General features: G+C 43.3%; 1 protein-coding gene across 3 annotated transcripts in view; it reads right to left on the bottom strand.

Moving 5' to 3' along the window:
• Positions 1–25,339, bottom strand: part of RUNX1 (RUNX family transcription factor 1) — a 150,695-nt gene that overhangs the window by 25,317 nt on the left and 100,039 nt on the right. For 2 of the 3 annotated variants that reach the window (XM_065741755.1, XM_065741756.1), the window contains 2 exons: positions 23,259–23,363; positions 7,974–8,165 (listed from right to left, as the gene is read on the bottom strand). In XM_065741755.1, coding sequence (XP_065597827.1) covers positions 7,974–8,165; positions 23,259–23,363 — 297 coding nt within the window. The remainder of the gene's footprint in view (positions 1–7,973; positions 8,166–23,258; positions 23,364–25,339) is intronic. The other variant, XM_065741757.1, reaches the window with a different exon arrangement.

The raw sequence follows: 25,339 nt of genomic DNA, 5'->3' as shown, positions 1-25,339 counted from the left end.
TACGAATAAGTTTACTAAGGGTGTACTGTGTACTCAGTCATGCGAGAAGAGCCCTGTGAACCCTCAACACATGTGGGATTATTGGAGGAGAGTGGCTTGACGTAACACCTTGTTAAAGACATGGCAGTGGAAGAGGCAAGGGCATGCCTGCACCTGATACTCTGCCCCATTGATAAAATCCCACTGGGGCTGGAGGGCTCAGCCCCAGAGCCTGCAGAAGGTCCACATGGAGATCCAGCAAGCTGAGTGGAGCTGAAGTCATGGAGGTGAAAAATGAGAAGGTCTGGTGGATTCACATTTGTCTAGGCATAGGGACTAACCTGTGTGTTAGTCTTCTCATGTCTTGTCTTCTTTATTTTCTAGATTGCAAGTGGTGGGGTGCCTGTGGTCACTGCAGCATTTTGGGTTTGGAAAGGCTCAGTACAGTATTTGAGGGAAAACAATGCATTCAATTATAAAATCAAAGCAATATCTTCTGGCACATGGGCCACAGCATCAGCTGAATAATAAGCTGGTTTCAGTGGGTGTTTGTTTTTAGGGTAAGGAGTTCTTATTTATTTTTTGTTTGTTTTATTTACCATGGGAGGTAATTTGAGCACTGGTATCAAAACATGTCATGTTCTGCCAAGAGGGGATTAAAGAGAAGAATGCTATGGAAAGAAACTGGATTTGTCAGTAAAGAATTAAGAGATCTTATTTACCAGAGTTTTGCAATCAGTGCTTTTAATTTTCATCACAACTGGTCTATTCAAAGGCCAAGAATATCTCTCATGGGCCAGTAAGAAATAACCCCAAACCCAAAACTTATCTGCCTCAAATGCTAGAATGCTGTCAAGAACACATCTACTTGCTGCCCTCCAAGGTTCTGGGCTGTACGGCAGTCAGGGATATTTGCTTTATACAGCTTCAGCATATGGCTGCAAGAGGTGCATTTGGTGCTGAGGAAGAGAAGTGGTCAGCTGCATTAAGGTGCTTCCATGGAAAATCAGGAGAGCACAGTGACACAGCTCATCAGCAGATATGAAATGTCACAGAAGTACAGTACAACATGGCTTAGAGGAGGTTGCATGAATGCTGCTGTCCTGAAAGATGCTGAGCACCTCCACTGCCCCAGAAGTGAGCAGGCAAGAAGAGAACCCAGAGGCAGCAGCTTGGAAAGTTGCCTCCAGCACAGCTGTGTCATGGGAGAGTGAAGGAAGCAAGAAATGAGCCCAAGGAATTCACTCTTGTCTCTGACCATCACAGTGACCACTGAAAGCACTTACTTGGGGTAATGTTAATGCACCTACAAGGCTCCTGCACCAAGTCAAAAAGTGCCTACACTTTTGCAGTGAAGTGGGGAGTTTGGATTAGTGGTTCAGAAATGGCAAAACAAAGTGAAATGGAGAGACCTGCTGTGAAAGTGAAGAGCTGAAATGGGCATACTGCTCCTACCTGCAGGCTCTGTTTCTCTGAGTGGTATCCATCAGCTTAGCATAACTGTTGTGTGGCAAGAGACATGGACTGACTAATGAAAAACAGAACTGTGGCTGGGCATGAGCTGCCAAGTTTTATCACTGCCCGAAAGATTCAGTGAGGCAGCCAGGGGCATTTTCAAAGGCACCTCCATCACTGTCACTGCTTTCTCTGGGACCATGATGCTTGGCCACTAACTAAAATCTTGCTAAGACACCTTTCTGGTGTGACAAGTTTTCCTAAAAACTCTCTTAAAGTTTTCCTGTTCCAAACAGCTGGCCAAAAGGTATGCAGAATGACTCTGTCAAACCTTAGACAAAACTTAAAAAAAAAAAAAAAGATTTCTAAGCTCCTTTCCTTTTGCTTAAAAACTGAGGCCATCCTGTTTTCAGTATCAGTTCCGCTCTAGGATGCGCCATGTTGAGGACAAAAAGAAGAAAAAACATAAGGAAAATTTGTGTAAGTGGAGATGTTGCTTGGGGACTGAGAACATATTTGTTGCCTTATCTACTGCTTTTATAACCTCAGGAAGTGCCAGGCAATTGGAATACAAAGATCGGTATCTTTGAGATATATCGACACTTGGAAATCTTCTGGATTAAACACCATTACATAACTCTTTCCATTAGGGTGTTAAGTTGATGAAAAAAGGGTTTCAAGCCCTTTTTTTTGTGTGTGTTTTGTTTTTGTTTGTGAGAACTGCATGCACAGAGGCAGGCAGGGCCGTTGAGCAGGGCTGGTGTCCCACAGCCATGCATGTTGCTTGGGGCTGAGAAGCTCATCTCCACACCTAGTGCTGCCCCAGCTAGAACAGGCTGAGGACGCTCTGCTATGAGGGATCTGAACCCTCAAGGATGGCTTCCTACCATCTGTACCTGGAGAGGTCTTGTCCTCAATGGGACAGGTGCAAGGTCTGCATCCCTGGCTACCCATATGCAATGCCTGGCAGTGCTGACACTGCAGAGCTGGCTGAGGTCTCTGTCTTAGAACTGCTGGAGACATGGTGGTGGAGGTGAGAGCCAAAAAGGCACTGTGAATCTGCAGGCAAAGACTGTGCCTTGGTGCTGAGAGCACTGAGAACATACCTGAGTCTCCCATTGCCTGACCCAGAGAATGAAATGTTCCTTGTTTGGTCTTGTTGAAGCCACAGGTGCAGGGAATTGATTTAAAGAAACAAAATATGATCCCAGAAAGTGTATCTGGGTTGTTCAGTCAGCCACATCCTATACTGTGCATCTACGTAACAGAAAGATGTAAGATCTGTCTTAAATTACATCTTTTTGTCTCTCATCACCCCCCTGTAAGGTTGCCAGGGCTACACAAACACCTGGGAATCATCTTCCACTTTCCTGCCTAAATTCATTGATATCCAACTTAAGAGTATTAAGAACTTTACAAATCAAATGAAATCTTGATGCAAGGAGCCTATTTCCACACAGGATGAAATGGCAAAGTGAAAAGCAATGCAAAGGGCTGGAGCCAAGAAACAATGAACATGATGAAGTTGAGGGTTATTTTGTTATATTACAGACCCCTTGCTTATTTTTTACAACCCACCTTCTTCTGTTCTATAGAATGCATTCTATATACAATACAACCTCACATTCTCCAAGATGCAGATATGGAAGGTGTTAGTTTCACAGCAAAATGAGAAGTCTTGCTTGGCCAGAAGTGCTACACAACTAAGTTTTCTGCTTCTGCAAATGGCAAGGAGTCATATTAATGATATTACCTTCCAATTTATGCTTTCAAGCAAACTTCCCTAGAACAGGCTCCAGTGTGGTCACCATGAGTAACTCTGGACTAAAACAACATCACCTGTGCCTGCAGGGCTATGGGAAAGACTCGGGCACCCTTCAGAAGGAGCTCTACATAGATTTGTTAGTAGGGGTCATGAAAGAGTGATTTTTCCACAGAGTGGAATTCTGTTAGACTAAATGAGAGGAGAATGACTTTCAGTAAGATCATCTGCTTCATGCACCATTGTGCTCATCTTTTCACATGGAAGCTGGTTTATGACACAGCAAATAAATTGTAGGGCGAGTCTGCTACTAATGACACTGCACCCTTTAAGGAGAAAAGCTGCCGAGGTTATTAATGACAATATTAAAGCATTATCTGTCGAGACATACAGATGAATCAACAAAATGTATTGTACTTTCAGTAAAAAGGTATTTCTCCCTATAAAATCTCCTCTTTGACAGAGCCAGTAGCAAATCTTCCAGCTAAACAGATCTGCTTTGTTAAGTGTTTTGTGAAAACACCACTCATTCACAACATTTCCTGTGACCTCCCAAGGGCTGAGGCACTCAAACTCTGGGTCCTCAGCACCAGGGTGGCTTCACCTCTCCATCTCCCAGTGTCCCCCTGCTTTGTTCCAGTGTGCTGCCAGCACATTGCTTGCCCACCCCCGCTGTCTCCACTGAAGGGATGTGCCCTGGCCACTCACAAAATTCACGCAGCCTGGCTTACGGTACAGAAACGTTGCTCTGGAGCCAGGGAGGTGAGCTCTGGGAATCTGGGAAAAGGCACTGGAGCACTGCATCCCTGCCACGTTGCTGGGAAATAACATGAGGGCTGCCAATGGCCACCTGCCACAACCATGCTGGTCAGGGAAGGTGCTGATAGGCAGGGTGCCAAGCTCTGGTAGAACACATTTGAGATGCCTGGGAGTGTATTTTGGGATGGAGAGGTCAGGTGATTAATCAAGTGGAAACACGATGATGATATGCTGAGGGAATGGCAGGGAGAGGCAGACACAGCTCGGGAGGATGTGAAAATACAGGCTTTAGCGTACTGCACAGGGGGAAGGGCTGGCGAGTCTGGGATCCTGGGAGCCCATGTATCTGTCCTGGATGAGAGCTGCCTTGCGCTCGCTTCTGGCTCTGCAAACCCGTGGCCTGCTGAGCTGATTCAACGTGGAAATATTAAGAACTGGGGCAGGATGCAGTCATAGCAAGAACAAAGCTGCCTTAATTCCCCACGCTTAAACACCGCCCTTGACTCCACTACTGCATTTCCCTCGTTCATGGGAACCCTGATAAACTTAGGCTGTTTTTAGTGGAGCAAGATTACGATAGCAAAGACCTTGAAATGTCTCCTCAGCAAAGCCAAGTGCACCTGGAGGAAGACAAAAGGCTGGCCTGTAACAAAATAATCTCCCCATCGTTAAGTTTCTTGCTAATTCAAAAAGCTGATCTCAACACGATCTCTGTTACTTCGCCATTGGTGCTGGTTCTGCTGCTTTGGTTAAAGATCTGTTAGCAGATTTATTACAGAATCTTGTTTCCAGGGATTTCAGTCTTAGTCATAAAAACATGGTCCCAGCTGAAACTTAACATATAAGGCTACAAAACTTAAAAAAAAAAAAAAAAGTGAGCAAGGAAGTTCAAATATTCTTAAGGCTATAAAAGCATAAACAGAAACAGAAGCATACAGCTTAAGGTGATTACAGTGATGGTTTGTTCTCCCCAGACAGGAAAAATAGCTTTATTCTATCTATTTTTCCAACTTGCAGGTAATTAATAAATCACTAGTTGGAAGCATTCATTGGGATAATGTGAAAACTAAAACGATTGAAGTAATTTAATTGCATACATTTTAGGTTGATATTCCTAACCTCCTAACTTTCTTAGGCTATTTATTAGCACTGTGTTATGGCCTCAGAATAATACCTTCCAAGGCTGATGACTTACAGATATAAAACATTTCTGTTGGCCCTTAAAAAGATCATACTACAAAGGAACCATATATATTCATGTTTTTAAAATTTCTGAATTATGGATCTAGCTACTCCAGTTAACATTAACCACTGCAAAAGTACTAATTATTTACTGTCTGGTTCAGACCAGGTATTAGAAGAAACTTGACCATAATATATATAAAGATTTACATTTATTGCATGTCTAAATTCCAGTACTTCACAAGGGTTTTGCCTAAACTTTCATAAATAGCAACCCAACCCAGCTCTCGTAGCTCTATTTTCTCTTCCTCTGTGCAAAGGAAGGGGTGAGTTAAGGATGAAGTGTTAGCTGCCACCTGAGCTCTAACTGCATTTCCTTACGCTGTGAGCTGGGTCAAACCCTTTGACACAATATGCTCAGTACTTGCACAAAGTAATCTTTCAACTTAAAACACGTGTGATGCGGTGGAAGCCTTCTCTCCCCTTTTGTCTGTGAATTGGTTATGGTTAGAACTTTTAAACGAACAGGTGTACTCGCTTGCTCCTTGTGATATGAAAGAAGCATAAAACTCGATTATAGCAATTTATGGTCTCTTTACTTGCTTGGACTTGTATCCATGACACAAGCAGCTTTATGCTCAAATTCAATACTTGGTAAAATAGGAAGTTAAAATTAACCTCAATCCTTTTATAGACTAAAACCTCAACAAATAAACAGTAGTTTAGTGGCATGGCAACCTGCCCCTTTAAATCCAAGAACTATTCTGAGATGCCTATTTTGAGTTAGTTTTGTTTTTTTTCTGAAAAAGATAATTGAGCTCAAATGAAGAGAGGAGTAGCCTGTGATTCATAATGGTGTGAGTTAAAGCACCATGGGATGCTGCTTCTTGGAAACTAGCAATGTATAGGCTTTTTGTGCCTTCTGCCCACATACAAAGCACCCCGTGCACTCTTCACTGAAAGTTTTAATAAATATTTCAGAATGCGAAGACATCCACGCAGGCAATGAAATAGAGTGGAAAGGGTCAGAAGCATGTCATTTTGGGGACTGTGTTCTGAAACATTAAAAAAGAACAACATGGAAACACTCTGACTCCCTTGATATCCCCCAGGAGAGCAGCCTGACAGCCAGCCCTGCTTTGAACACTGAGGAATACACTGTGGTGGTGCACCTTCTCACATCACAGCCCTTTTGCCCTGCTGTGATAGTGGGGCAAAGATGAGCCCTGACAGCCAAAAGGTTCCCTGGCAACACAGAGGATTCGAGCTTGAGTTTATCTCACCAGTAGAGATTGCAGCTTCAGCAAGTTGCTCAAGGGGGTCCTAGCACAGAGACTAGAGGGAACTCAGGGGAAGCTTTGGAGGAGGGCACCGATGTGGAAATACTAGCAATTCAACTGCTGCTGCCTTCAGAGCTACATCTGCAGGTGAAACACATTAAAACCATGCTCATGAAGAGCAAAACAGAGCAACATACTAAACGTTAATCTGGAGAGAGCAGCTGAGTCCCCAGACAGGTGTGATGCCGTCCCAACGAGGGACCTCCATGCAGAACAAGGGAATGGGGATAAGTGTGGCTGAACCTGATACTCTGCTAAGCATATAGAGTTGCCAAGAAGCCAAGGAATGCACGTCTGTGACTATTACCTTCACACACAGAGCTGCAGGCTGCCAAGCAGCCACAGCAGCATGGGCATTAGCTTTTGCAGGAGCTGAGACCTGTGCAGCAGCCCAGCATGGCCTGATCTACAGCTCAGAATGCCAAAGGAGGTGAGAGTTGTGGCTTGGCAAGTTGCAGGATTAGATCCAGGCAGGGAAGGTGTTTTGTGGTCCTTCTGCATTTTTTTTTTCTTCCCTGCCTCTTTTATAACACAATGTGTACTTCTCAAAAATGCCCGCTTCTGCTCCCTGTGAAGTCAACAGCAAGTTTGTAATACATGTCAGTGGGCCAAAGACCTCCCTAGATGCAGCAAGCATTACATTCTATCAGCAATAACCTTTCCTGTATGCACAGAAGTAAACCTTGATTTTAAAAACAAATGCCAAAAAAAGAAGAAATTGATGGTAACTCTCTCTCCCCAGAGCATCAGCAGAGAACCTCAACTACAACCATTTCATTCTGGGCAGAAGAGCAGAAGAAAAATACACTGAGAATAACTCTCACTGTAACAAGTACCATGCTGTATCCTTGCTTTGGGGGCATCTCACTGTGAACCTGCACCCTGATAGGCATTTTGCAGAGTGTGTTACCAGCTGAGTGTAGTGATCTGATTCTCTGCTTACTAAGTTGCAACTGATTTTGGTGTCAGAATTGATCTTAGCAGTGACAGACTCAGATCCAGTAGAGGCAGATAAGGTTTCAAACTGGATTGCTTGGTTTCACTGGCAACATCTGAACCTCCATCTCAGAGGAAATTGGACTCCAGAGTCATCATTTTATCAGTTTTTGACCAAGTACAACCCAATGGATAACAACCAGCCCCAGAAATACATTCATACTGGCCTGCTCACATTCAGGTCTTGGCTCTAATGTCCTTTGCCTAAAGCTCTCTTCGTGACTGCCTCCCTGTGAAAGGCCAAATCAAGGTCCTGACGGCACTTCTTTCTCATTCAAGCACACAGTGGATAACTACCCACCAAGGAATACACCTATAAATATAAAAAAGCCTGTGATAATGTATCTTTGCAAGAAAACAAAGACTTGCAAGGCCTCCAAGCGTCTTTAGACAGCCAAAAAAGAGAGATGGGAGCAAGGCAGGAAGTGCCTCTGAGCCCTGGAGCTCCCAGCAGTGCCGGGCAGGTGCTGGGCGAGTGGGGGAGGATTTTGGGTACTTACCCTGAATCTGACTCTGAGGCTGAGGGTTAAAAGCAGTGGTGTGGTTCAAGGAGGCTCGTGGGTTGGGTGTGGGGGCTGGGTGGTGTGGGCTGACCCTCATGGCCGTACGACGCAACTGCTCCAGTTCACTCAGGCGCTCTGAAAAGGACAAGCTCCCGGGCTTTGTCTGCTCATCTAGTTTCTGACGATGTCCTATTGTGGGAGGGGGGGGAAAAAGATCAGAAAATCTCACTGATACATGAGGTCTTTTGACTTTTTATTTTACTTTTTAAATCCCTCATCCACTGGCGAAGTATCTAACCAGCTAGTGGCTATCCGAAGTTATACTGAAAAATACCTCTCTGCAAGGACAGGAGAAACAGACAATGCATTGAAACCATATCACGGGGCAGCCCAAGACATGGTCTACCACGAAGAACCAGGCCCACTGAAAATGGCAGTGCCTTCTTACTACACCTCACTCTGGGAGAGGAGGCTTTTTTGGAAGAAGTGACGTCTGATGGGGTGAATTACAGGAGAAAACTTGTGGTGGTCCCTGTGCTAACCCTGCGTCAGAGTAAGTCAGCAGAAATTTAACCCCAAACTATCATAAAGTACTGTACTCAATACTATGGGGCTGTAAAATAACAAACCCAAATAAATCTCATTTTTGTCCCTTTAGCAATTGATTTCCAGACAGAAAAAGGAAAGAAACACCAGATGCTGGCAGAATTGCAGCTGCAGGGTTATGAAGTCTCCCTTAGTAGCACCCGGAGTTTCCAAAACATGAGGCCCCATCATACATCCAACTATAAAAAAGCAGACTCTAACACAGCAGCATAGGCTGAAGCACAGTGGCATTGGCCTCTGCCAGGTGGGAGCTACAGGGTATAGGGTGAGGCCTAGGGCAGGCCTTGGAATGCTATCCCCAAGGCACGCTGGTGCTGTAGCCCAACAGGGCTGCCAGGTGACAGGGAAGGAGTTGAAAAGGTCTTGCTCCAGCACAGCACTGGCGTACATCCAGATTCATTTGGAAGGGCAGGGACCTGTCTTGCCACAGGCAGGAATGGTTTCAAGACAAGCCTTAGCTAGAAGCAATGAGCAGTATGCTCTCTGCTCTGGGACCCTCTGTAGAACACTGCCACAAAATGTGATGCTGCTATGATGCTCAGTAGCAGTGTGCACAGCCTACACAAAGGATGCTCACCTACTGCAGCACTTGCTTTCTGGTAGGCATGATGAAAATACAAGTTTTCTATTCTCATTTGAACCCTCTTAGGAGTTAACCAGTTGCCTTCCTCTTCCTACAGATCACAGGAAATAACCTCTTCGCAGTAAGACCAAAAGAGGACTGTCTCACACAAACTGTTCTTTCAAAGATGCTCTTCAAAATGGAGGGAGAGATGCTAACAGCAGTGGCACTATGAGAAAATATCCCAACCCCATCTGTATTCAGTCAATGGAGTAGGATCCCCAGCTCCAAACAGGGCACCTTCTGCTCTAACCTTCATGTGGATTCCACCATCTCTCCTTTACCACTGGTCTCAAATCAGGAAATCAGCTGCCTTGTGAATCTTTGTTGATTATTCCTTCTGTTTCCCTTCTACATGAAAGCACACTGTTGTCCTGATATGAATATATCTCAAATGTCTAGCCTGGTCAATGAGTAGACAGCTTTAGTTCTACGTGCTCCATAGAAGAAGATGGTGTTATCCACAGTTTCTGCCAAACACCACAGTTTGCTGCCTGTCTGCTCCTGATTTTCACTGTCTTGCAATAAAAAGTTGCCTTTGCCAGCTCTCTGTGCATCTCCACCTGCTTTGCCTCTCCACCTCCTGTGCTCCTATGGCGAGTCCATCCTGAGCTCAAGGCATCAGCAGTGAAATGGACTGATAGAAAACTCCTCCAAATAATCCACACATTCCCATATTATTTAAAATCTAAACATTTATAAACACCCAGCTTCCAATTTTGCATATTGGTGAATAAGCAACAAGTGATCTCTGAAAAGCTCTGTATTCCCTTACTTTACAGAGCACTCTTTCATGCCACCCTAACAGTGTAATCAAGACACAGGACCATTTTGTACACTAAGAGGAAAATGTACATTCAAAAGCAGTTCCCAGTAGCTGCATTTCTAAAATTAAATTTTATAACTTGTATTATGGTTCCAAATCTCAGTGGCTCGGCATTTCTTCCTGTTGCCAGGCCTTTTGGCACAGCATGAACTGTCTCAGATTCCACACTGTGCTATAAATTATCCCAGGAGGGGAAAAGAAAATTAAAATATAAAAAGACATATTATATAGCAGTGGTTTCACTGTTAAAGAGACCATTAGGACTTCCAAAAAGAAAAAAGAAGGCGGTGGTGGGGGAAAAAAGATGAAAAAGACTTCTATCTGACATTCCTGTGGGCCAAGAGCAAGCACTTTGGTTGTCTGCAGCACAGACCTGGATGCTGCTCCTGACACTGAACTTGAACACCAACATATGGAGTCATACAAGATGTGTAAAATACCTCATACATTTGGATTAGTTTAAGCTTCAGCAGTCTTACCTGAGGTCCTGCAGTGCCAACATTTAGATCCCTCCAAATTCACATCCCCAGTGCTATTTATTCCTCATTTTGAACTCAGTTCAGCCATTTTCTGCTGTTAAGTCAGCAGCTTGACCTCCTCATACTCTGCTTTCTCCTATTCTGGCCAGGCTGCTGCGGTTGCCTCCGTGGCCCCAAGCTACCCCAGGGCCTAGCAGTCTCATGCACAGGCAAGCAGGTCCTACAAGCTACACTCAGGACTACCAGGCAGCAATCAGCCTTCCCCTCTGATGCACTGCATTAACTAGAATTAACAAAATAACCAAAAGTGCAGCATCCTCCTGGAGTTACTACAGGGCACCCCACTCCTGAACATACCTCTGCAAGTCTCTTCATTGCCCATCCACCAACTAAAGCCCTAGATTTTAACTATCTGGGGTACTGACTTGCAGCTTCCTGACATGCATGGAAACCCTGCTTGTGTCACTGGAGCTGGACAGAGAACCAGAACCCAAAGGCTCCTGCTCGGGGCAACTCAGCTATTTATTTTGGTCTACATGTGGAAGCTTTGCGGTGGGAACTACCTACAGATAACATCAGGCAATTGTCACCTCAGATGTAGCTCCAAAAGTGACTTTTATTTATTTTTTCCCCAGTCAGAAGAGCTATGCAACCTTTTCTCCCCTGCCAGTTGCTACAGGTAGAAGCACAGAACCTGCTTTTTGTGGTAGGAAGGTGAAGAACTGTGTCAGAAAGATGTAACAAATGTAAGTACTTTTCCCAAGCCATTATAAATGCACAGGCAGAGCCTTGCTAGAGTGACTTGTGTTTTTGTGTTTATTAGCTTTACTTTGAAGTTACCCTCTAAACAACTTGCTTAAAGAGCAGGCAAGTTGTCCTTAGCTCACCTCTGTAAAGCACAGGTCTATTATTATCTCCATTTTACAAGTGGAAAACTGAATCACGAGGAAACGAGGTGGCCTGCTCATGGTCAGGCACCGAACCTGTGGCATATGCCTGCCTCTCAGATCAGTACCGTGTCCAAACCACTAGTCTGCACAGAGCCAGAGAACCACAGAATCATTAAGGTTGGAAAAGACCTCTAAGATCACCTAGTCCAACCACTCACCACTACTTCTGGAGAATAAATTCTTAATACCTAATCTGAACCTCCCCTGGTGCAACTTGAGGCCATTCTCTCTCATCCTATCGCTGTTACCTGGGAGAATAGGCTGACCCTCACTTCACCATAACCTTCTTTCAGGTGTTTGTAGAGTGATGAGGTCTCCCCTTAGCCTCCTCTTCTTCAGACTGAACAACCCCAGTTCCCTCAGCTGCTGTGCACCCCAGTGACAGCACTCCCAAACACCAGACAAGGCAAAGGGGAAAGAGCTGGTGGCATTCGTGCCTCTCTCTTCCTTGAGGAAACAGAGTTTGAGCCTTTGCTTACAATAAACAGGATATCCAGCCTGTTTGGCTAAATTAAAGCATTACGGGCTTCTTGACTTTCTTCTTTCCCCTTATCCCTTTCAAATACTGCCTCAGTGAGGTCAGGCAGACTTTTTTTACACAGAATATTAAATGAAGAGTGTAGAGAAAACATGAGTTTTTCTGATACTTTTACAGCAACACAATGTGAAAGTTTTTTCCCTCTTAATGTGAGGGAAACACAGTTTTATAGACTTCAAGAGGCAGCAGAGTGCTCAGCTTGGACAGCAGCCACCAGCTCGGAGCGCTGGATGTGGAAGCAACCGGAACGATGCGTCTCGGCAGCCCTCGTCCCACGCACATCCAGGGGAGGTGTGAGGCACTCTGTGCTCCCGTTCTGCCCATGCAGGTACTGAAACCCCCATGGGTGCCCAGCAGGAGACAGCCACAACGAATTCAAGCAGAGCCCCTCGTCCCCAGGGGGAGCAGAACACCTCTCCTCTCTGCAACTCTTTTCCCCAGGATGAATAGGAGGCTTTTCACTCCCTGTGCAACCCAAAAATACACGGGAAAACAGTGTCACTTCAGGCTTTGCCAAAGTGGGTAGATTGGACCCAATGCTTTGGTTTAATAAAATTTCACCACTTTGGAACTGTATTAGAAGTTAATCCAAGCATCTTCATTTTTCAGGGCTGTTAGTATGAATGGCTTTGGTTTGGCTCCAGCTCTAGCTGGGTAGAAAATAAGCCATGTTTCATTGTGCTCAGCCAATAAAGTGGTAAAAATTGTTTTTACCATGGAGTTAAAATATATCCAATTATTCTGTATGCGTGAGAAGAAAATATTCTTTCACATTATCCTAGGATGAAAGTATGTGCTTTTTAGTGCATATATATACAGTATTGTAAAGCAAAATGAGTTGAATGTATTTCTACACTACTACAAAGCTAGGTAATGAAAAGACTTGAAAATCAGATTTTTTTTCTTGCTAAAAATGGAAATCATGCCTAAGTGAATAATGTTTTTTTTTTTCCATGTATCAAGCATCCCATTAAATAATTTAGAGGTTTTTTTCCCTCTAAATTTGCAGAAACAGCAACCAATGTAATACCATTTACTGTGTGTTAAATTAGACCTGACCTTATCTTGTACAGAGGTATGCACTTGCTTACAACTCCACTAACTGCTGTTATATGGCACCCTATGAAACTCTAGAAGATGACACTTGAAAATGAAACCAGACTGAAGAGTGATTTCCTCCACAGCCTTCACCACTTGGAAGGGACTTCCACCACATCTGGGCACTGCAGAGACTGTTGCAGGAGTGCACTGAAGCACACCAACCTCTTGGACAGTGTTAAAAATACTGTGTAAAATGCTACTAGTAGAGGAACTAGACAAGCTGTAGGATGTTTTCCTTCTCCTCTGTTAAAAATAGTGCTGTAAGAGAAATGAGGGTGATGGTAGACAGAGCTTTGAGTAGACTCATCAGGAATTATATTTTTTGGCTGTTTTTCTTAAGCACCGTGTAAGGAAAGCCTTATTTCCAGACAGTAGGAACATCATGGCAGACAGGATATTATGTTAAACATTCTTGTGCTGTGTCTGTAATTACCAGCAGAAGCAGTGTTGGTCATCAGACCCAACCTGACCTTAGGCACAAGGTACTGGGAAACGTGAGAACGAGACAGGGAATTATGCACATGCACCATTCCCAGCACAGTGAACTGCCTGACATCCAGATGTCCTTCAAAAGCCGAATGCTAAATACTGCCAGCGCCATGTAATGCCAAACACAGACGGACTGACACCGGGAAATCTTTCCAGCTGTGTTTCTTCTATCAGCTCCCTGGCAAACCTTGGGCTTTCTGTGCCTTTATGGAAAATCTGTTTGTTGTTCTGACTAACTGCAGACATGCTAGACATTTCAGGTGTCATCCTTTGCTCTGCATTTAATTTTTCCACTCGATAATCCAATTTGGCTGTGTGTTAAGCAAGTGTCTGGTGATGCCAAGAAGGCAAACAAGGATTCATGTGGCACATTCACTGCTCTCCAGCAGCTTCCCCAATGCAGACCCTTGTCCGTGGGAAATGTGAGACAGCTGATGGCCTCTCTGCTGGCATTCCTCACCCCTCACTCACCATAGAGCAGTAACACACAGTAGTGATTTGCAGCTCCTGCTGAGCAGCTGGGGCACTTTTTCCTACATCTTTTAACGGGAGTTAAATATTCTAAATATTAAAACCAGCAATACTGTTTTTCTTACTGCTTCTTTTTAAAATCAGAACATTAAAAAAAAATCCACCCTCATAAACAGATGCTATGGATAGAGCAGGCCACAAATTTCCAACAAGAGGGAGTCTTGCCCGCAGATGAGAGTCAGAACCAAGCCCATCTTGCCTGATCGGTAGTAGAAAATGAACTTCAGTTTCCTATTTTCCAGATGAGAGCCCTAATTACAGGCTCTGATCCCTTCTGTCTCCCCAATTCTCTCCATATTTAATTCTCCTGCTGCAGTGGGAGAGTCCACATATTGAGATGAATGGTGGTGGGCTGAAGAGTGCACCCTTCCTGAAAAAAGGCAAAACCTGGGGCTTTTGGTCATCCTCCCTCCAGCCAGGCACACTGAGTGCATAACTACAGGCCTCTCTGATCCTGATGAACACTTGAAAAGTCTCACGTTTATCCTGAGTTACAACAGCCAGAAAAAGCAATCTTGGAAATTGCTGCCGGGCAGGAAAGATGCTTCCTCCCCTCAAGCTGGTACAGCCTGTGCTGTACTAACAAACAGCAGTGCACAAACATGCTTCTGCTTAAACCTTAACACGCACAAAAAAAAACCAAAAACCAAAAAACAAACAAACAAAAAAACCCCACACCAAAACACCACAACTATTTTGCTTGATACTGGTCCACCAAAACTTTTAATGAACGTGACATATAGGTGTCCTCTATTTTTGTTGTCAAAGGGCAACTATTCTGTGGGTTCTTCTCTGGAAGAACCTCAGTGAAGCAGAAGTAAGGGAACTGAGTTTTGAGGGAAGAAGTTATTCATGAAGTTAAATTAGTCTGCAAAATTATACCCTTCGCCATCTTTTCCCTTTTCCCCATGTTGATGTATATGCTCCAAGAATTCTGACTCCTTGACAAAGTTTTAATGACTCCCCACTTAAGCAGTACATTGCCAAAATCTTCTTTCGTTTCTTTATAGTTTGTATCTTTCCATATGTGCAAACTGCCAAAAGAATACCCTCTAGACATGGGCTGAGACATAATAGTTGAAGATAGGGATGAGAGAGGAGGTGCAGAGAGAGGAGGTGCAACAGACAAGTATATGCCAGCAATCAAGAAAAAACATTGGCGCAAAAATAGACCTCTGTCCAAGGAAAAAGCTGCAGAAACACAAGTCTCAGACTGCAAGGACTAAGCCACAGTTTGAGCAACCCTTTGAAGACGGTTGCATCTATCACAGAATCACCAACGTTGGAAAAGACCTACAAGATCATCCAGTCCAACCATCCAACTATCACCAATAGTTCTTACTAAACCATGTCCCTCAACACAACGTCTGAACATCCCTTGAACGTTCTCTTTTGAATCTCTGCTGAATTAAGGGAATGAGAATTCTCATTAAAAGCACAGACTTAGCTGGGATGAAGCTGAAGCCCTGCCCTCTGAGCCGAGGTTGTGCCAGGTGGGGATGGCTTCAATGCATGCCTCTGAGAGGCAATGTAGCCAGGTTATGTGTTTCCCTTGAACTAAAGACCTTTCCTTTTAATAAGGCTGGTGGGCGGTGTCTTCACACAGTAGCTGAAAATACCCGCTTTTGCTAAGAAATGAGGTTGAATCTTTTTATCTGTAAGTTACTAAGTAGCCCCTCCTCTGTACTAACGTGCCACTGTGCCTACACAAGACTGCAGTTCACTGAAAGCTCATAAATTTCATGTGGTTTTGCCATGTCTTTATTTTAGGTTCTTGAACCATTTTTACTTTCCTCATTTTCTTTGCAGCTGCAGAGAGATATAGTAAGCTACTGTATAGCATTTTGAAAGCAGGGCCTCTGAGAAGTTTCCAAACTGCATACAAGCAGGTTATTCTTTGGCTTGTTTTCTTTGGCTTGGTGTTAGCAGTGCAGAATGAGTCAAACAGTATTAACTTTCAAGAGGGAAGTGGTGTGGTCAACCAAAACTGTTTGCGGCTAGATTGCAAAGATAGGTAGAGCAGGTAATGAAGAACAGCCCATAATGTGGGGTTCAGGTAGGAGAGGCAGACAGAGTCAGCCAAACAGAATCCTTAGTAATTAAATCAACACGGTCACCGAAAGTTTTGTGCAGCTTTATGCGCTGGGGTTATGACACAGCCTGACTCCTCTTGACTGGTCAACCCGGAGAAGGCAGCCTGGTATACTTAGTGCTTAATGGGCTCCAATGACACCACTCTGCCAAGGAAGAACAAAGGGCTGAAGCTATTAAAAAAAAAAAAAGAGAGAGAGAGAGAGAGAGAAAAATGTATGAACTTTACTACTAGACTTTACTACTATGGCCAGTTAAATTCTTTTTCATGACTCCTCCCATTTTCACAGACTGTTCCTTATCTGTTCCACAATTAAAGAAGGCAAGGGCGATATTTTCATTCTTCTTACTCCTTAGGATATCTTTCAGACATTAATAAGCAAAGTGTGCTACCATACAACAGACAACTCTTTCTCCTACAATTTAGAAGATCAGTGGACACAGACTCACCAAAGCATTGCTCTCCCTCATGCTTTGCACTGAGCCATGCAGCACTGAGGTATGGACAGTCTGACTGAGACTCAGTGAGCAACAGCCACAGGGGAGACCAGCAGATAGTCACACTACCATTGGCCAACCTACTTGCCAGCAGACTGTATGTCAGTGTTTTTCTTGCATACACACCCACACAAATGCATGTGAAATCTATGCAGACCTTTCTCATGTTACTACAGAGAAACACTTCCCCCACCTCCAAAAAGTCTTGTCTATCAATCTCAGCAGCAATTAATTCTTTGTAGTTAAGTGCAGTTGACAGGAGAATGTCAGAACTACTGTCTGCTTTGGAAGCATTTTTCTAAGTTGGCACAGACTGCCCAGAGAAGATGTGGTGCCCCATCCCTGGAGGTACTCAAGGCCAGGTTAGATGGGGCCCTGGGCAGCCTGCCCACGGCAGCGGGTTGGGGCTGGGTGGGCTTCATGCTCTCTTCCAACCCAAACCCTACTGTGACTCCGTGAATATACATTCACCTAATTCTTCTTTCACCACAGTTACAGAGGACTCTCCCACTAACTGTAGTAGAACTGCACCAACAGTAGATATATTAAAAATTCCATTGTACAAATATAGGTAAACAAAAATACCACTGTATTTGTTGCTGTTCAACCAGTAGGCAATAAAATAATGAGTATTCAGTGCAATAATTAAATTGGCAAAGATAAAAAAAAAAAGTGAAAGAAATGAACAAGTACAAACCTCAATTTTAAATCACACTAATTCAAGAGGGAAGAAAGAGATCTGTGCGAGATTAAGTGACTCAATCAAGGGGAAGAAATAATGTATAGAGAACCAGGCTGCTTCTAGCCTACATCATAACACCTCTTACTTCCTCTCTTTTCCTACTTTATGTGAGGAAAGAACTTACACTGTCAACACTTCTGTCTATCTTTAAAAAATGGAGTTTACGCCTTAGGCAAGCAAATATGTAAGAGCTACCACACGCCCAGGAAAGCAGTCCATATAGCAATGCTTAAAAGAAGATTTTGTATTGCAAGTATTTTGGCAATTTCATTAAACTATAATGGCCAACTCCCTGCCCCTTGTCACCATACTTCAACTCTCCCCACTGTCTCAACAATGAGACTGATAAACGCCAGAGAAAATAATCTCAATCCTCCTTTTCCAGGTGGAAAGGAAGTATCTGCACCATGAAATCTCAAGGATGCTGGTATATAAAGCAAAAGAGAAATAATGAGCAGGACAAAAACGACGCCCCTACATCTACAGCATGTTCAGCACCCACTTAGAGACAGTCACATTGCTTGGATTTGGGCTAGAAATGTTTTGCCAGTTCACACAGTTGCTGTAGGCTTGCACACTGCCATTGCACAAGCTGACTATGATGTCCCATCCACCCACTGTGGGCAGTGTCAATGAGACAATGGGACACAGGGATGCAGATACACGCAGAGAATCAGCGCTGCTCAGCCATCGGCTCTTCTTGCAGCCCGTCCCTTTCTTTTGTCTATACAAGATTTATTTAGATTGGAACTTCTCAGGGGCAAGTATCTAAGCCAAGATTTTAAAAAGTGATTTGCAAGTTTGGGTTCCTATGCTCAGAGGGCGGTATGCCATGGAGAATGTGGCACACAGCTAGTGTTAGCAAAGGGAAAGAGTCCCAACTGTGCTCGCATTTCAGTGCAGGGCTTTTGCTGCACAGGAAGGAACTTGAAAATGCCACATTTCCCTCTGTGCATTTTCTACCAAGAAACTATTAAGCACTGTACATCTTCAGGTGAGTGGAAGGATCTAAAAAGCCACTGTTGAAATTCATAGGATGAGCCTGTTCCAGTGACGTGATGGTTCATTTTCATGATTTCTAAACAGCTCTTTGGTACACATTAGTCTCAGTTTCCAGCAGATGAAGGTACTTGCAGCAGCAAACAAATAAGAAATGAAGGCATTTTGTGCTAATTCAGGTCACTGAGATGACAAAGGTTTGGAGAACTGCTTGGCCTTTCCTTGCAGAAGGGGGCTGAAGGTGAAGGTGTTCCTTCTGAGCAGATCCAGGCCAGGGACTTCTCTTTGAACTTCACAAACAATCCAGGACCACTCCAGATCAAGGTCTGAGGGTGCCCTCAGTTGTGGCAGAGCAAAGCTGTGCATTCCCATGGCTAGCTCTGCTGGGAGGAGAAGGCCAACAACTGTCCCTCGAAAGGCATTTCTTCAGCCAGCAGCCTTTAAAGCTCCTTCTCCAATCCTGCTTAGCAATATTATTCCTTGTCTGCTTCACTGTATCCTGTCCTTTGATACAAGGATGCCAAAAAAGTATTCGGGAAAACCACATACCCAATATGGGATAATCATATTTAATGCACAGCTTAACCTTGGACAGCTCAGGGCCGCTGGGGCTAAATCTGTGCAGCCCTTTCATTTTGCACAGTTTTCAGGCACCTGGTCCATTAGTGATTTTTTCAGAGCTATGTAGGTTAAAACAATTCAATGAGAAAAACAGAAAGAAGCAGTCAAAAGAAGAAAAACCTAATTTTTGAGCAGACATACACGGTAGGTCAAATGGCCTAAGGGAAATATTTAATTTAGGAGTCATGCTATTTCTACCAAGTTTCCTAACCAAAAGTATTTTCATCAAGAGCACTACTCTTGATCTGGTTACTGCTAATGATTTTCTCCATGGACTTAGCTCATAAAATCATAAATTGCTTTATGAATCATAGAAGTTGGAGAAGAAAATGATGGGTTAGGTCATCTTGCCCTTCTCTCTGATGGTGCATTATTATTTCTTTTTATATAAAAAAATGAAAATAAGCATTTCTGTAAAGCTGGAGAATGAAAATACTAAGTTTAAAAGAGATTTTCAAAACACATAATGAAAGCAGTGGAGGAAGAGCCAGATTCTTAAGTACCTTGGCCCTCTCTACAAACCCTGACAATTAGATGAGAAGAATCATCTGGATAGGCAGAGTCAGAAATTCAGTGGCAAAAAAAAAAAAAAAGGCAATGCTGTAAACAACGCACACAAGTAGTTATCACAGTTTTAAATACAAATTTTATAGTTACATATGCAAATAGGCAGAGAACTGCCCATAGATTGTACATTGTGACCAAATGTATGACACAGCATGCAAGAATTCGCAGTCTGAAAACCAGAGTCAGAACTGGTTCAGAGAGGGGTGGTGTGCACTTACAAGGAAACACATGGTGCTATCGTCGCCTATTGTGACATCTCCACACATCAGAGTGAGCCAAAAAGTCTGTGCTTTGTACGCTTGCTTTCAGAGCCTTTGGTCCGAGTATTTTTCTGCTTGCCAAAAATGGCTTCAAATGCTGTTTTGCATTACTATTCGAAGTTGTTTTTTTCCTCCCAAACATGTATAGCTTAAGAGGCTGTCCTTTATCATTAAAAAAAATTTAGAACCCTTTTAATTCTGGCTTAGAAACTGCTCTTATACTGTCATTTTCTGAAGACAAAAGAACAAGTTTCTGTTTTTTCCAAAGTTAATCGGTCTAAAGGTTTGGTGCTATTTTTTAATAAACAAACAAACAAACAAATAAATATTTCTGCAACCTGTTAATTTCACTGAAAATTGTCCTGTTACAAAGCTCTGACTTTACCTAAAAAATAACATCACACCTCCCAGTATTTTTTACAGGCCACGTAGATGCTCACTAGAATTCAGCCTATCTGCAACCACTACAAACAAAGTAAATGAATTAACTACGGTTGGTTCTCAAGTTAAGCATGGTTTCTCCAGAGGTCTGCAAGACAGCAATATCTAATTTTGCTCCTACTGTTCTCTTTCCCACATTTCTTTTGAATTAGGATATCTTAGAAATCACATATCGGTATTTCTGCAATTCCTGCAGCCTGGACTGACTCACAGATCTCTAGACATGCAAGTTCCCAAATATTGATCACTGAGCTAGAAGCACTTCTCTCCCTGTTTTATTTTGATTCTAGCCTGCATGTGAGAAGGCTGATATCATTTTCAATCCACTCAGTACATGGCATGCAAGTAGTGGTATGTTCAACCACAATTCCCGTGCAGGTAACAGCCACGCAATCTATTTTGGTTCGGGCCACAAATGTACCTTGATCTAATCAAAGCAGAGCAGAACAGGAGACAGCTACTGAGAGAGGGGATAAAAAACACACGTGTAGCTTCAAACAGCAGGACTGTGTCAGAGACATAACAGTTATTTTGGAGAGAATAAATTCGGAGTTTGATTACTAAAAACTGGTGTCTGGGTGACAGTTGGGAAAACTATCAGGGTTATTCCAGACAAGTGAGGAACAAGGAAGGGAGAAAGCTCTGAATACCACTTTTTCTCTGCTTCATAACACTTCATCCCTTCAAGCCACTCAGTATTACAGCCAAACATGGAATAAAGACAGCAGAGACCAGAATGAGCTTGGAGAAGAGAAGGTTTCAGGGAAACCTCACTGCGGCCTTCAGTACTTGAACAGAACTTATAAGTAGGAGGGGGAACAACTTTTTACATGGTCTGATAGTGATAGGGCAAGAGAGAGTAGCTTTAAACTAAAAGAGGGGAGATGTTTAGGTTAGATGTTAGGGGAAACTGTTTCCTCAAAGGGCGGTGATGCGCTGGCACAGCTGTCCAGAGAAGCTGTGGTGCCCCATCCCTGGAGCCCTGATGACGAAGCCCTGGACAGCCTGAGCTGGCGGGGGGAAGCCCTGCCCATGACAGGGGTTGGGGCCAGGTGGGCTTTGAGGTCCCTTCCAACTCAAATCCTTCTGTGATTCAATGACTGCAACAGCTGACACAGTTCTGAAACTTGTGAGAAGTCAGCTTGCAGGACCTTGCAGCCCACTTAGAAGTGAAAGGAGCAGAATCCCTTCCACCCTGCGTCATGAGTGACTTAGCAATAAAAGGAGCAGTGCACTCCTGCCAAGGGTAGCTGACCTCTGCTCATGGCACATGTAAAGCCTCCTTGAGCACGGAGCTCCTTTGTACCTCTGACTTGCCTATGACAAAGTGAAATCATTTACAAGGAAGCTTTTACATACATTTGAGTCAGGAAGATATGAGTGTTGCTTCAGTATGTATTATATTTCTACTTCCTTTTTAAAATGTAAAATCTTATTAAATATTAACTACTATACCAACTGAAGAATTGATTTAAAACAGTAGGGCATGCCTGCAGGATGATTTTGTGTCTTACTATTCTTGCAAACTCATATTCAAAGAAACAAAGCTTATTTGTTGTATGCAAACTGTGAACATGTCCAGGTAATTGCAAATGCAAATCTGGAGCTTGCATGTACAAATATCTATTTTATGTGCACAGCTGTGAACATGGTGCCTGGTTCATGGTGGACATTTTTCAGGGACAATTCAACCAGTTTCCAGAAAAAAACAACAACACAAAAATACAAACTAAAGAAGTCTTGCCCTGGCATCAGCATTTGTTTTAAGTTTAAGTAAGTATATGTAGGTCAGATTTTTCCATTAAATGCATGCAGCATCATGACACAACTCAGGCAAACGAAGGCTTCATTAAAAAAATGCACATGGAAGTTAGGAGTTTTCTAAGCTATTTAAACTGAAGTTTCAAACCCTTCTCTTCCACCACTCAGTTAAAGTAGCCCCGAGCTGCATGTCTCATTCCCTAGTGGGTGTTTGAATCTTACTGCTTTCTTCTCCCAAGACGACTCCACTTAAGCAACAGCCAGAACTTCTGCCAAGTGTGCAGGAGGAGTGAAGAACTAACCACAAACCTCAATTTACATCAGGGCATTTTGATAGAAATGTGAAAATTCCACATTCTGAGGTAAAAGATTGCCTGTGATAACAGGCAGAGCATATGCTAGAGAAGCACCTACATCTGCCTACCTGTGCAACCTCGCTTCCCCCAGAACAAAGCAGCCTTCACCCTCTAACCCAATGAAAACAACTGCGTGTGTGAACGGTGTGGATATTCCCCTGGGATATCAAAACGTTCATCTTCTCCTTACACTTCATTCTTAAAAAAGAAAAAATAAAATAGGAAACATTGCCCATCTGTGAGAATGGGTGTCCCACCAGGGTAATTGCATCTGCTCGTTGGAAGCATCGCTTCCAGCAATTACTGTTTTCCCAAGTTGTACAGCGGAATGAGGCACAGTGAACTCTACAAGGGAGAAACCAGGTGCTGCCTCTCAGACATTTATTTATTTTTCCAGGGTGGCTGAGCTTGAAAACTTAGGTCAATGATATATTGGTTTCCAATACTTTAAAACCCTCTTAACATCTGAAAGTCGAGACTAGCAAGAAATGATGCATAAGGTATATGCTGCCCACCTTTTACCAGCATGCCTTCTGTCAGCTTTTGGGTACAATCCAAACCATTCCTACGTAGATACTTTATAAATGCAAAGTAATTCATATTCTACATCAGATGGACACCCATGAAAAATAAGCCTACAAGAAGGCATAACTTAAACCACTCTCAGGACAACCCTGGCTTGAGGCACACCCACAGCTCCACATGCACTGGATGTTGTTGCATTGCATATGGCTGATGATGAACGCATGTGCTAAATAATCAACATGACCTTCTGTAAATGCTCTTTATAGTTAGTTCACTTACTTCTGGGTTCACGAGGTCCATCCACCGTTATCTTGATGGCTCTGTGGTACGTGGCTACTTGTGGCGGGTTTGTGAAGACTGTGATAGTCAGTGTGAAGCTTTTCCCTGCAAGAGAAAAGATTACTGAACACATGTACTGAGAAAAGGTAGTCCTTTCAAACAGAACCAGAACACCCCAAACTACACCAACCACTAGCTGTCTGTACCTGCAGACAGATGTGAGGCAGCATGGGCTCACTACTGTCTGCTGCTGGATGCACTCCCTCTGTGGCAACTGCTCAAAGCATTTGGAAAAAAAAAACACAAAATCATTTATATGTAAATGTTCTACACTTTGTTTGCAAAATAAGGAGGTTACCCCTAACAGTTATAGTTTATCTGATCTACTAGACTACTGGTGCATTATCTGAACTTTTGAAAGGCAGTTAGTTCAGAGAGGCTTAGAAATTGTGGTTGACTCAGAACTGCCAAGGGAATCTGACCAACAGTGTTTGTTAATATTAAAGAGAGCTGGGTGCTCAAGTCCCCAAGGTGGATCATCAAATTCCATGCTTTGTGGTTGAAGCTAGCACTAGATCAATTCCATATTAGAAACCAGAATCCTTCAAAAACAATCTGCTAATGCAATGCCAAGAAACAAGGGAATGGGAAAAATAATAAAAAAAAATCCCAACAGCCTGTCCGCAGAGAATTAAAATGTTTAATGAAGACATAGCAGAGCATTATGCTCAGTTTCTCTATTATTCAGTAAGAAAACTGTGAAAGCCTTTTCAAAACTGTTGTGCGCATGCCACAGCTCTGGGTTCTGAAAAGTGCCCATTTGGATGGCTGCTGGGGGGGCCGGACGGTTTTGTATCCCCCTGTGACCATGAGGCATTCAAATCCTGCTACCTCTGGATTTGTTTTTGGACAATACCAGCATTACTTCAGGCATTTTTTCAGTAACAAAAGTAATTTTCTCTATCTTTGATAAGACCTCGTGTTTGTAATTATTATGGCTTTGGCCTGTACAGCGATAAAAACATTGGCTGTTGGCAGGTTTAGCATCCTTATCTCAGCATCATGGAGGTCTCAGATACTGGTATCTTCATTATCAGTCAGAGACAACAAGGGCCATTATCCCAAGTTAGATTACCGGGAGCTGTTGTAAGAAAATTCAAGTTCCCCTCCTCCAGGCACATACAGCTCTGCCTGTTTCATTTTACTGCCTGACTCCAGCCCTGCCTGAAGGCTGAGCCTCTTCCCTTATAAGACCTCCCATTTTTATAATTTGCTTGGTTTATCTGTATAAATATAAATGTAAATACAAGTATAAATGCCTGCCTCTAGCAGCAATATCCCCCCCACTCCATGCACATCTACTTGCAATTCAATACTTCTCTTAATGCAGTTCCTACTTTGGTGCTAATGGTCTGCATCAACATCACAGCAGGCACACACACACATAACTGTTACTGGAAACTGTCCTCATCACAGCCCAGTGAATTAGAGAGGTATTCTCCCCACTTTACAAATGAGGAACTGTGGGGAGATAAAGTGTCTTGGCCAAGATCTAACAGGAAGCCTGTGGCCAGAGATGCTAACCACTTTGGCTGCTGCAACTAAAGCCGACAATAATCCTGCATCACAGCCCTGAGAAAACAGAAGCTGAAACACAGCCCTTCCCAATCACAGCCTACTATCTTCCCACCTCCATATCCTCACTAGAAAGTACTCTCTGAGAGCAAAAGAACTGCAACAGCAGCAAAAGTAATTTTAGATCCTTGTTTGACTCCCCTTAGCCCTCAACTCCTGGGTCCTACATCTACCGAGACCAAGGATCACCACGCTGACAATTTTTAAATTCTAAATTACAAGATAAAGCTTTATTGCTGCTTTTCCACCTGTAGACCAGATTTCTCTATAAGGCACCAGGAGTAAAGTTCAGTCAGCTTTCTTCTGAATAAAAACTCTAACCACACTCACAGCTTTATACTTAACAAATATCAGAGAGGCAACTGTAGATCTTCTAGCAAAAAAATTATTCCCTGTACTATTATATACAACACCTAGATCACCAGGGCTGAAAGACACTTTGAAAA

The sequence above is a fragment of the Cyrtonyx montezumae genome, unplaced genomic scaffold (genome assembly GCF_038088225.1).
Source record: "Cyrtonyx montezumae isolate F1298 unplaced genomic scaffold, pur_monq_1.0 scaffold_3, whole genome shotgun sequence".
NCBI lineage: Eukaryota > Metazoa > Chordata > Aves > Galliformes > Odontophoridae > Cyrtonyx > Cyrtonyx montezumae.
This window is presented reverse-complemented; position numbering and strand designations above follow the sequence as displayed.